Here is a 12,917-nt window from a genome sequence, read left to right on the forward strand (position 1 = left end):
GGCACCAAAACTTGTGGCGGTGGCGACGTCTAGTAAAAAAATTGCAGAACCAAACACCGTTCCGATGACTGCTGTTTCTTGAAACCATTTTGTTGATATGTCGGCGCCGCTGTTGTCTTGGGGCCCTCCCCACTATGGGCACCGTGTTGCAGCTCATATTGAAAGCTACCGTACACGCCCTGATGATCTCGGTGCCGCGTCAGAAAGAATGCAGGATGCGGTTGCGAAGCAGCGAAGAAGAAGAAAAAACTGCCGTTATAAATGTTCGTTTTTCTTCGTGATCTCGTTCGCTAATTTCTCTTCGTTAACCTTTCTTGTCGGAAAGATGGAGGGTGTTGCGCACGGGCGCTTCGATATTTTCCGCGATTAGGAATTCATACACATGGTTATAAGTCCAACGTTCGTCCTGCCTGCATGCTTGTCTCGTGAGCACATCTTTTTTCTCGTCGTGTCTATCTGCTATTACTCTGCGAGAGACAACACCACGTGCATCTATAAAATTCTTCTTACATTGAAATTTCTCGCCGTCTTGTTAATATGCAGAACGAGGCTGTGCGCGCGCAAATAATGCTATTTGAAAACAGGGGTGATTCCTTGTTTGCCTGAATGAAATGCCAAAACATCTTGACTTTTCATGAATTTTTCTCTTATGATCATAGGAGTGCGTCACGCGTCAGTGCTCGTGGAGGGACTTGGGGCCACGACACTTTAATTCGCTCTGTTGACTTCTCTCCCCTGATTGATTGATCGCTCGGCAGACACGTGACCGGTCCAAACATAATTGTGATACAGACGCGTCGTCGAACTTTTTTTCCGTTATATGTGGGGATTTTCTATGACGCCTGCGCGTGACGTCATTTACGACGCACTTGCACGAGGCGCTGCAGCTTTCGGTGACGTCATTGCGCAGCTGCGCGTATATAAACACCAATGCGCGTACGCTGCGATCGGTTCGATGGCGCGGCGTGGTTGCGTCATCCGCCGCATTTTGCATTGTCTGCCAGCCTCGGCGACCTTTGCCACTGAGACGACTGGCAGCGGGCCAAACATCTGTGCGCGCCGCGAATGTCAAACGGTCGTTTTGTCTCGACAATGAGCGGCCGCGTTGTTCTGCACGTGTCGGTTGGGGACGCAGAACTCTCCGGGTTGTACGCTCATGTAACGGGAATGCACTACTAGTTGTGCACGTTGCAAGTTGGGATGGGCACGCTGTCGCAGCTGACATCGACGACCACCCGCGCGATGCTTCTGTCGGACGCCCCCCAGGGATTGAATGAGATGGAAGACGACTCGTCGTTGTGGACAGGTAGCTATACCGCGATGCTTGGGCATGCATTGTTGTGCACCCGCTTTGCTTACTCGCTTCCTTTGATTGGTCGAACTGTTGTGTCCACGTTTGAGTACTGCGGCGGTGCATTGCTAGTCTGAACGCGGGACGACGCATTATTCCACCCTGACATTTTTTTTTTTTTTTTAATCTAGCAAATCCTTCTCTGCTCAGTGCAGGTGCAATTATTGAATTGCATCCGCGTACAGTTGGCCATACGGGACACAGTATTGGCGAAAAATCGTAACCTGGGCACGTAGCGTAAGTAGAATTCGAAGTTTGAACGTGTACGAACCTTGTAACGCGGGTCCGGCAAACTTTCGCGGTCGGTTGTACATCCATACGTGGGGATTTGCAGCTGCCTTTGCTGGACCGGGATGTTCGTGTTTTGTTGTCTCCTAATTGGTATCCCTTTGCAAAACGAGGCTGTGCCTTGTCGCAGTTCACCTTGGGACTGAGCGAGCGTACGTTCGGAGAAGTAAGCCTCAACGGCCGCAGCGAACGTGTATAGTGTGTAGGGTATACTGGGGACATTGAAGAAGGGCCGTGCACATGAAATATTTAGCGCGTAGCTTCCCCCCTCCCCCCACACCCTCGTCATTTGTTGCTGTCCCGCGGACTCTTCCCCTCTCTGTGTGGACGCGCTTTATCTCTCGTTAATCTGCGCCGAATTATTTAATCAGCAAATGACGCCAAGCGTTGTCTTTACCAAGTGCCCGTGTATACAGCGCGCAGGCTGCGCTGTCTTGACACTCGGTGCTTTAATAGCGCGAACATATAGGCGGAACGCGACGGGGACACTGAAATGATAACAATTAAATAAGAAAAGCAGATCGTGGCTGTAATTATGCCTCCTTAAGGCCATCACAGGCGCGCGACCCGAGTCATTTCATCATGTTCCCCGGCTACGCCGGCGTCCCTTCCAGCTGACGACGTCACATTGCAAGGACACGGACGCGAGGCGCACCCGCTCCCTATTAATTCGCCCCCTTCATTTCGTGTTCCGGCGTGGCTCGCTTTTAAAGGGCAGCCTGCCTGCTGCTGCAGGGATATGAGGGTTCACTGACACCGCCCCACAGTGTCGGCGCGCGCTATTAAATGCAAGAACGTGGGGGAAGGGGGGGGGTGCGCCAGCCGGCTTTGTTGTCTTGCTCTAGCGTACGCGAAAGACTCCCCTCTCCGCCTGCACCCCCTGCCCCTCAGCTTCCTTTCTAAAGGACTCGGTGTGCGTGCGTGCATTAGAATTAGACGTCTGCCGTCCGCGCGCTCTTTGCGGCCACTGCAGAGCGACTATCCCTTCCGGTGCCCCGACCAGGACAGAGGCGCCCCGGCGGCATAAACAAGAAATGGACGAGGCTCACACTGGTGGAGTAGGTGGGGAGGAGTTGTTATACGGACCCCCGGGGGCATCATCCGTCGTTCATCACGCGTTTTAGCGCAGTCTCCAGCGCCGCCGACACGCTCGGTTTCCCCGGTTTGTCCCCCCCCACTTCCTCCACCCTCCACTCTTTCTCCGGTTCTGGCTATGGCTCTCTGGCTGGTTACGCCGCGTTCGGACTCTCTCGGACACATCCGGCGTCCGGTACACCCTCTCTCTTTCTCTCTAGAATTATGTCGTGCCTGTCTTTCTGCCTGCTCACTTCTTTCTTTTTTTTTCCCCTGTAGCATCATCAGTCCATTGCTCTGCGGCTTTGTTGTTTTTCGCTTTGCAAGTTAGGCGAACTGCGGGGAGTCTTTAATGAGCGCCTCTTTTGTCTTGCATCGTAGCTGCTTGATCGTGCAGGCGTTCACCTTCCATCCGAGCCGCGTATCGTCTGCCTTCCGTCGCGCCCCCTCTCTCCCTAGGTGGCGCTCCTTCTGCGTTTTGGTTCGTGGCTTGGCTTGTCGTCGCCTCTTACGACTTCTGTTTCTCCTGTCCCTGGGTGTCGTCCGCCGTGCGACCATTGTAATGGGGGGTGGGCTCGTTCGTCGTTCCGGGGCTAATTCTCTCTCTTTTTTTTTTTATACAGCGGCTGACACCAGGACATAACGACTTCCGCGCTGGCGGCCTCTCGTGGCGGGTCACGGAAAAAACAATGATAACTGCTTGTTCGTGCGTGGCAAATTTCAAGGTCGCAAAGTTTATATAACTGTTCTTTAAACGTTTTCTGTGTCTGTGTGTGTTTGAGAGAGGGAGAGTTCACGACTTCCTGGAAGGCGTCCCACTAGAGCCGCAGCCTCTTCTGTGCGTGTCACACCGCATACATGAAAAAAAAAGCAATAACAACAAAGGTGTCGTTGAAAAGCTGCAGCGGTCTGTCCAACTTTGGAGGCGTGCAGCGAGGCGACAAAGCAGAACGGGGACGCAGAGCTCGTGCTTGGTTCCGCCCTGGGGACAGCTGCCTGCTAGAAAATGGCGACAGTGTAGGAGGCGGCCAGCGCGGTTTATAACGGGTCAGCTGCAGATCGTGGACGCTTTGGAATGCTTACACATCCACAACTTCAACACTACAGCTTGCCGAGCGTCAATGCGTGTGTAGTTCAGTTCTTAGAAAGTCATGCCATGCGTGTAGGGCCTATGTAGGCGCTTTTGTAGACGTTGTACGTACCCTCGAACGGGAACGCGTTCGTAGTCGGGAAATTGACGAGCCAGACGGCAGTCGCACGGCGACTGCCTTATTGTACTCTGGAGGCGGTATTCTCGGACGGCCATTGTCGTTGGTATCACTTTCAGCGCGCGCTGATTGGCCGGTTGAGCAAAACCGCTTGAATCATCCAACGCGCCGTGCACTACGTCACGGGAAAGTTGTAGTATCGCCGAAAGTGATCGCTGTAGAATTCTTCCCCTGGCTACTTCCACCGTTACGGCTCGGGCCTGTCCCTAGTTAGCTGCCACTAGGGAAAGATGGGGAAAGCGAGACGCTCTAGCACGAGGGAAGCAAACTGTCGCTATGCGAAACGGCACACGTTCCAGCCATCTCAAAGCACTATATAGCTAGCAGGATCGAAGGAAAGTGGTAAGGTTATTGTTCTGTTACTCCTCGCATGCGTCCGTGGCCAAATGGCTGACTCTGGTTCAAGTCCTACCGTCGGACCATTTAAGTCAAAAAGGCTCCAAACGGGGCGAGACGGGAACCTACCTACAGCAAGGGGCCCGGTAAAAAAGCCAAATAATGCGTCTCGTTAAGAGTCGTGCCTTCGCGATTAACGTATAGCGCATTCGATCTGCACAACGAGCCCCTAGTTGCAGTGAGGCGGCGAGAGCCGTGCGCTATCGTTCCGCACGTGACTTAGCGCGTGGACGCGACGATGATCCCTCGTTCGATTGACCGTGACCCCCCCTCCTCTCTCACCTGCGGGGCGCAATCATCGCGGTCGTGATCGGGGGGTCTCGTCGAGCGTGGGATCGGAATGCGTTGCATCCGCGCAGTGTTAGTGTCCGCACGCCTCCACGCTCCAGTTGCTGCGAGCAGCGGTATATACCGATTTCTGTGATCGCCGCGGTCAACGCATTGACCGTGTTGTATTGCAACGAGGTCCTTGGAAGGGGTCGTTTCGCTTTCTCCGAAGGGAACAGGTTGGCGGTCGGGCCCCTTTGTTTATTCCGCACACACCCCGGAAGATAGGCGAGCCCGGTCTTTATGACCCAACTTGAGGGAGAGCGACGCGGCGGCTTGGACGCATCGTAGCTGCCCGTATATTTGGGCCCGTGTTCCTTTACGGTTCATTTTGCTTTCTTCTGCTCTAATCCCGTAAGGTGCGTGGGAGTTTGTCGTATACACAGCTCGGAGTTTACGCCGGACGCCTGCCGGAACGTAGTGCGGCTCTGTAGGACTGTGTACCGCTCTTATCAGGTATCTTTGTATACCCCTTACCTGGACGCCTGCGTGGGAGATTGTTGTGGATTCCGAAGACGTGACGTTTAACCGGAAGGTAGCTGTATAGTACGTGCTGTGCGCACAGCCGCAAACACGCCTCTGTTGCATTGCCATCGCGTCCAGGTACTCGCGAAGTTTGTGTACGCTGTATACGTGTATGACGCGCGCACGCCATATCGGTGACTCCTACACGTTTGCAGATTCCGCGGCTTCTCTGCGGCATCGCGGATGTTTTGAAACTCCGGAAATGACTCTCTCGGGTGTTCATTTCGCGGTGCAGGTTATTTTGCCATCGTTCTTTTTTTTTTGCATTGGTGCTTCCCAGGTATGCGATCCTAGAAGCTTCGGATCGTGCCGTCGTCTGCTTCCAAATACGGCGCACGCGTCTTCTGTCGCCGCAGAGATGCCGTCTGCTCTACACCTCTGAGCAGACGATAGGCGCCCGTCGCGCACGAAGGGCGCTGCAACGCCAACCTTGTTAGCGTTTAGAGGGCGGAAGTGATTGAATAAGTTGCGCGTGCAAGCGTATGCGGCTTGGTGATTGGGCGTGTTAGCGACGAGGCACCGCCAGGCAAAGCGAAAAAAAAAAGAAAGAATTATGCACCTCGCGTGTGAAGGTAGGAACAGGGAAGTTTTGGAAATCCTCATTTGCGTGAAATCCCAGCTGCGCCGATATGCGAGGGGGGAGCAGGGGGCTACGTGCTCACGAGGAAGGCCATGCGGGGCGGCGGCCGCACTGCATGGATCACTCGGGTGATTGCATGCGTTCGATGTTCGATCGTCTGTCTGCATATATATTCTCTCCCCGCTTCGGTTCGCTACGTGTTCGACCCTATTGCAGCAAACTTCGCTAAATTCCAGTTTTGTCCCTTTTTGTTCTTGTATGGTACGGAGATTCTCAAGTTTGCACAAAAGCCTGATGAAACTCAACTGCAGTGGACGCTGTTTAATAATGGATTTAAACACAGCCTTTGGAACTGGGCTTTTCATCACCAGTCATACACTTTGCCAGACGTGCTGTGGCGAATGTAGTATAAAGACGACACTCGCAGTGGTGGAACAACTGCGCCAAACTGCGTCGAGAGCGGCGCTTAGCGCCATCCTGCGCCAAAACGGCATTTTAGCGGAAAATTGCACCGAGCATGCGCCAAAGCATGCATTTAAGCGAAACCCTCCTTCCATCGATGCTTCGCAGCTAGCAAAACTGAAATCAAAATCAACAGCACGTTATCATCATCATCTTCACCACCATCACAAAAGGAAGCAGGAGCCCGTCCGTAGTTTCTCACTCTATAATGAGAAACTCAGTGGGCCCGTCGGAGTCGTCCGGCTCATCATTCGCGCATTTTTGCCTGGCATACGCACAATAGACTTTCAGCGTGTCCGTTATTCCGGCAAACCGGGGCGGTTCGGGCGGATTACCGGATGGTCGGGGGCGTAAATAGACTTTTAGCGTGTCCGCTATTCCGGCAAACTGGGGCGGTTTGGGCGGGTTGCCGGATGGTCGGGGGCGTAAACGTGAGCGGCCGGAGCTGTGAAGCCGCCTGGTGCTGTAGAGCTCAACCAGACAAACACAGAGCTTAAATTGCAGTAACCTACTTTATTCTGCTGCACTGCTGGTGCAAATTTTCGGCAACGGCGTAATTGTGTTCACAATTACGCTGCTGTCGGAAACCTACACCCCAGCTAAGGATATAGTAATTGGCTCTGTGTTTAGGTGGTTGAGCTTTGCACCACCAGCTGGCGCCACCAATCTGGCCGCTCACGTTTACGCCCCCGCTCATCCGGCAAATCGCCCGCGCCTGCCGGAGTACCGGACGCACTAAAATTCTCTAATGTGAGCGGCCGGAGAGGTGCAGCCGCCTGGTGCTGTAGAGCTCAATCAGACAAACACAGAACTAAAATTGCAGTAACCCACTTTATTCTGCTTCGCTGCTGGTGCAAATTTTCGGCAGCGGCGACAGCGGCGTAATTCCCAATTACGCCTCTGTCGAAAACTTACACCCCAGCTAAGAAGAATATAGTAATTGGCACTGTGTTCGGGTGGTTAAGCTTTGCACCACCAGCTGACGCCACCAATCTGGCCGTTCACGTTTACGCCCCCCAACCATCCGGTAATCCGCCCAAACCGACCCGGTTTGCCGGAATAGCGGACACGCTAAAAGTCTCTAATGTAGTGCTGCTGTACCGTCTTGCTGCCGCCTTATTACGGCGTTCATCGAACCCGCGTGGTACCGCGGAGTTTGCCCAGGGAGGATGTCACATTCTAGAATTAAATTAAGGTAAACTTTTTCGATGTTTATGAATGGTAGCGATGCTTGGCAGAAGAGCCGCTGCGATCAGAATTGCACGTGGTGCATAGTTAAGAACGGTATTAGCGAATGTGGTACACGGCGAGAGCCGCCACTTCGATGGGTCCCTCCATATCTTCGTTGATGCAAGTATATTGCGTCGAGTTCGTGGCGCGGCCTTATTTCCGTGAAATAGCGTCGCCGACGCAAACGCAAAATCGCATTTTCGTCTTGTGCAAGCGCGGTGGCGTTGAAGCTGTCTTTTCTGCGGCCGCAAAACCTTTGCGGACCCTATTCAAAACTTTCCTAATGTGCATCGCATGACTTGAGTTTGTTGCATGGTGTCGTTTTCAGTGCAAGCGCGCGTACACGATTGGTCTTGCGGTGAGCCTTTGCCCGCAAGCTGTGACTGTCGCAGTGTTACATTCTGGGCAATAAACGCGCGTTCGCTGACAATATGTCGGTAGTGCCTTGTCTGCGCCTTATCTACGAACCCGACCGTAGCGACCTTTGACCGTCGCGTCCTTTCCTCACCGCACTTGCAGGGTAAGCCTCGCGCGAACCTGTCTCCACAACATGTCGACATTAAAATTTACATGGTATATGGTAAACACACATGCGTTGGACCCTGCGCCAAAAGTGCTTGCAGCTGCGCCAAATCGGCTTTTTGCCTGCGCCAGGAGCTGCGCCTTAAGGGTAAATGGCTGTTCCACCACTGCACTCGGCAAATCTGGTCACTTCGGATGCTGTAAACATGTACCGTTCTATACCGAGGAGTTTAATGAATCTCATCATCGACGATTCCGCACCCGTTACGGAGGAAATATTGTGAGTGATTTCTGCTACATTGAGCTAGGGAAGCGAGCCCTGTTCCCTGCCTTCGGACATGGTAGGCAGCGATGCTCTGTCGTCTGCATCGTCTGAGCTCGCCTGCTTCATTTTTGTTTTGTTCCACCGCCTGTTCCCTCTTCGCTAACAAAGCAGTTTTCACTGCCTCGTTTGGCCGTGTGTTCCTTTTGCGCTGACATTGCAGTTGCAACTCTCTAGGCTGGTCTTGATTGAAGACGGGGCGCTCCCCGTACGACGAGGGAGAGGCTCTGCTGCGCTTGCACTTACGTCTTAGTGGCTTTTGAGTTATTGGAAAAGCAATTTCCCAAACGCTGACTCATCGGCTCTAGCGGGCTCTTCAATTAAACACGGCTGAACGCACTGATCGAGAGTTTCCGCTCCGTAGCTTGGCAGATGGCCATTCATAGGACATTTACCTTCGCTTTTTTTTGTTTACAATTAATTCGCATGTACAGTCGTATACACTGATGCGTTTATTGATGGAGATTGTTGCGTTTTCACGGGCACTGTAATTTTGCAGTTTGTTCTTCAGATGGCAGACACATTCGATTTAATGTCGTATCCGCAAGTATAGCGCATTGATGCTCGTACATTATTGCTTGTCTTTAGTCACCTGATTACGTGAGTTGGTGCAGACGTTAAATGTGGATTCGATGAAAATGTGTTTGAACTATATAGTTCTTTCATATTTTGCAATTAAAATGATGACGACGGCGACGTAGGGACACGTATAATTTTCACACATTGGCTCCGTAGACGGTGCTGTGTCGCAGAAAAAGTTAAGCGAGGGACGTTTGCATGAAGCCGGACAAGGGAATGCCTCAGCTTGGAGCCAACGTTATGTGAAAAAGTGGCGTGTCTTCGTCGGGGTATAGGTCCCCTGGTTTCTCAGTATTACGCTGAACCGAAATCCCAGCACACCGGAGTTCGTTCATTGAGTTTCTTCCGGTTATATGCGGGAGGGAGTCGTGAACGAAATGTTGCGTTCAGCAGTAGGCGTCTGCAGTAACCACCGAGGAGGACGAGGAGGTGACGGTGCTTTTTGAATGACTATAGTTCGTATCGTGCTGAAGGCGACAAAAATAAAGAAAACCTTTATAGCAACTGTGAAACAACGCCAGGGAAGCTGCGGTTACATAGAACAGCGGTTCGAAGTCCGTATCTGGGCTGCACATTATCTGGCGGCTACTATAGTCGCGTTGTACTGTAAAAGGAGAGAACTCGGTGGAGTACTCGCTGTCGCGTTACTCTTGACATCTGATCTGCTTCTGAAGCCACAGGCAACCGGACTCTTCCGCTACCTAACGCCGTGTGAAAGAACCCGAAGGCTGAACAGTGGGGGCAATGAACTACCTCGTTTAAGGCCTGCCGATATAGCCACCAACAGTCTGATCGTGTTTTGACCTACCTCGAATCCAGACGACGTGAATAAAAATAGTTTACGTTACGCCAGCAGTGGAGTCAAGCGGCAGCTTTTGTTCCAATGACAGACTACGTCGCCACCCCCCCCCTCTCCCCCGTTCCACATCTCTCCATGGCTTTGCGAATGAAACGGACGAAATATGGCGGTCGCCACACCGCGGCCATTTTTCTTCCAGCCCGTTCCGACAAGGGCCATCCGTAAGCCCTTCTATCTCTAGCTTGGTGGGTGCTGCGGACTGGCATTTCCTTTTTGTTTTTGCGTTCATTTATTCATTCCGGCGGTAGTAACTTTCTTTCACTCTTGCATCGGTGGTCGCGCATTCGTGGGAAATCCCTCCGGGGCGTTCGATCCGTTGCAGCAGAGGAGGAGGCCGAGCAGCAAACAAAAACAGACGAAACGAAAACACGGGAGGATAAACTTGTAGCAGGCGAAACGGAAGAAAAAGAAGAGCGTCTCACTCTGTGTGTGTATGTGTGTATACCCCGCTCGTCGTCTGCAAAAACGTGAGAATCGTTTCTAGGGGGAGCCGGGCAGCCCGCCGTGGGGCTTTCTCTTTTATACATCCCGGTGGCTCGCTGTACAGTGTGGTCCGCGTTACGTGTGAACGCCAGGCGACGTTTCAGTTGCGTGTCGCTGGCGACTGTTGCTGCTTCGGACGAGCCCCCGCCTCGATGTCGGCTTTATTTCTTCTGCAACTGGTGGGTGCTTTGTGGTTTAATCCCCCTCCCCTCCTTGCCCAGTTTCCGCGGGGAACGCCGTGACCGCAGTTGTACTTTTCGAGTAGGCGAGGTGAAGGTGCCGGGAAGGAGTCGTTAAAAAGGACGCCGTTTATGTATTTCCACACCGAGGAGGGAGGGCTGTTTCGTTCTTGTGCACTTTGCGTGAGCCTGGACGTTTCAATGGGTTAACTTCTCTGCTTTCTGCAGTGTGTTTCGTAAGCAGCTTCGCTTTTATCAGCGACATTGGGGAGGCGCGTTATCGTGAGTTGAAAGCCCAAACTAGAAAGCGTGATGTTACCGTCTTGTCGATGTATCATTCATGGGCCGGATAACGTAGTAGTCGCATTCCTGCATAGCATACGACGGGCCAATTTGTATGCTGTTAGTACGTGCTGATGACATCCACCACATTAGTGGGAAGTTGTAACGCACCGATTGCACCGGCTTCTCCGTCGTCTGAAACGCGAAACCGGAAAGTCCGATTCCTTGGGCTCACCGTTTTCTGCAATTTTCGTTTTCTCTGCTTTGATGGCCGCCATTGACGCGCTTGTGTACACGCGTCTCTCTCTCTCTCTCTCAGCGACTGCCCCGGTTCAAACGGCGACGTCTCGTTTTCATGTATGTATACGTGAGCTTCGCGAAGCTGTGGCCGCACTCTGCGCTGGATGCGCTATATAGTTGAATCAGTGGCACTTATTCGCAAACGTGGGTCTTTCGCATTGTCACTTCCCTAACAGGGAGACGTACGCCCCACTCTTGAAACGGGCGATATAGGCTTAACCTGTACCTTTCATTTATTGCGACATGCCGTAAAAGAGTCAGGTGCTATGACCTTGCGTGCCGCGGGGTCGGGCAGAGGAAGCAGTTGAACCGACCGTACATACATATAATATACAAACGGGGCAGCCACTTGGTGCCTGGTGTGGGAGACATCTGCCGTGCCTTGGAGGCCGACCGCATGTGTCCGTGGGGCGTGCTTCGGTGGTGGTGAAAGCGTGGTGTCTTTTAGGAGCCGATGCAAGATCTGGCGGCATAGGGGCCGGAGGGGAGCCGAGGGTACTCTCTGGAATCGGGGTGCTGCCCCTCCCCCTCCTTCACAGACACGGCTGAATAGGTTGCACCTGGCAGGGGCGGCCGGTTGGCTTCACCTGTGCATAGTCGCGCGCGTGTTCGCTGCAGCATGCCCCCCGTTCCTACGGGCGCTGGCTTCTTCCTGGACGACACCCAGGAGAGACGAGACACTACGGGAGGGGGAGAGCGGAAGTGGAGAGGAGGGCTTGCCTCCACTTCCGGGCTAACTGCCCCCCACCCCTGCCGCGGGATGGGCACGCGCGTGGAACTTTCTCCGAGCTGCCAGCCGGACAGGCGCAGGTGGCGAATAGGTGCCTTCGTCGCTTGCATTTAGATTGGCAAGTCGATAAACTGACATTTAGCCTGTCAGTTTATACTAGGGAGTTTTCGAAGCAGCTTAACGTACCTGTAAAGATGGCCTGCCTCACTGCGGCGCAGACCTCTAACGCAGCTTGTCTTGTTTTGTAATAATTTTGTTCATCCACTTGTAATAATAATAATAATAATATTTGGGGTTTTACGCGCCAAAACCACTTTCTGATTATGAGGCACGCCGTAGTGGAGGACTCCGGAAATTTTGACCACCTGGGGTTCTTTAACGTGCACCTAAATCTAAGCACACGGGTGTTTTCGCATTTCGCCCCCATCGAAATGCGGCCGCCGTGGCCGAGATTCGATCCCGCGACCTCGTGCTTGTATACGCCATGCAAAAAGATTGATAGCTGGGCTAGTTGATAACGCATTATTTAGAAAAAGAAATTAGTGCTATAAACACACAGGACATACACAAGGAACACACCATACGCGCCCCGTGTGTGGTGGGGTGCGTATTCATTTTTACACGTACTGTGTGCCTGTAGCGCTCTAAGTTTTTGTAATAATGTATATACAACCTTGCTGCACAACTTCCCACTAACTTTGGGTCATCTGTATTTAAAAGGACCTATATTACGGCTCATCGGCAAACTGGAGATCGGGCCCGTAGGTAGCAATGCTTTCAATGAAACAGTTGTTTAATTAAAGACGTTAGAGCATCTCGTGATTGTAGAATTTCACTCATCTGGAACCCAAATCATCAAATAATTTTAAACTCTGCCGGTAATCAGTTCTCAGTAATACTTACTCAAAATGCGTCATGAAATACATTGCTATACCGGTTTGTTTACCCCGTGTGACAATTTTTTTTCGCCGTGACGAAGAAAAAATTTGGAGGATGCTAAAGTTTCGCCTTTCAGAGCGGAGCGCGATCGCATTCAAAGATCCCTGACTGCTTCTCACGCTTCTGCAGCTTGTGTAACCGTAATGTTGACCGGGAAACGCTGGTGGCGAACACTCTGCAGGAAGGCGAGCTTTCTGAGAGGCGGCCTCTTGCGTAGGCCG

At 52.5% G+C, this 12,917-nt stretch overlaps 1 protein-coding gene across 6 annotated transcripts in view; it reads left to right on the plus strand.

Annotated features, from left to right (window-relative positions):
• Positions 1–12,917, plus strand: part of step (cytohesin steppke) — an 87,285-nt gene that overhangs the window by 61,536 nt on the left and 12,832 nt on the right. The window contains exon 1 of one of the 6 annotated variants that reach the window (XM_075702357.1): positions 1,006–1,306. The exons of the other annotated variants lie outside the window; for them this stretch is intronic. Coding sequence (XP_075558472.1) covers positions 1,201–1,306 — 106 coding nt within the window. The 5' untranslated portion in view covers positions 1,006–1,200. Of the gene's footprint in view, positions 1–1,005; positions 1,307–12,917 lie in introns of those variants that run through there. 6 annotated transcript variants of the gene reach the window in all.

This window comes from Dermacentor variabilis, chromosome 8, assembly GCF_050947875.1.
Source record: "Dermacentor variabilis isolate Ectoservices chromosome 8, ASM5094787v1, whole genome shotgun sequence".
Taxonomy (NCBI): Eukaryota; Metazoa; Arthropoda; class Arachnida; order Ixodida; family Ixodidae; genus Dermacentor; species Dermacentor variabilis.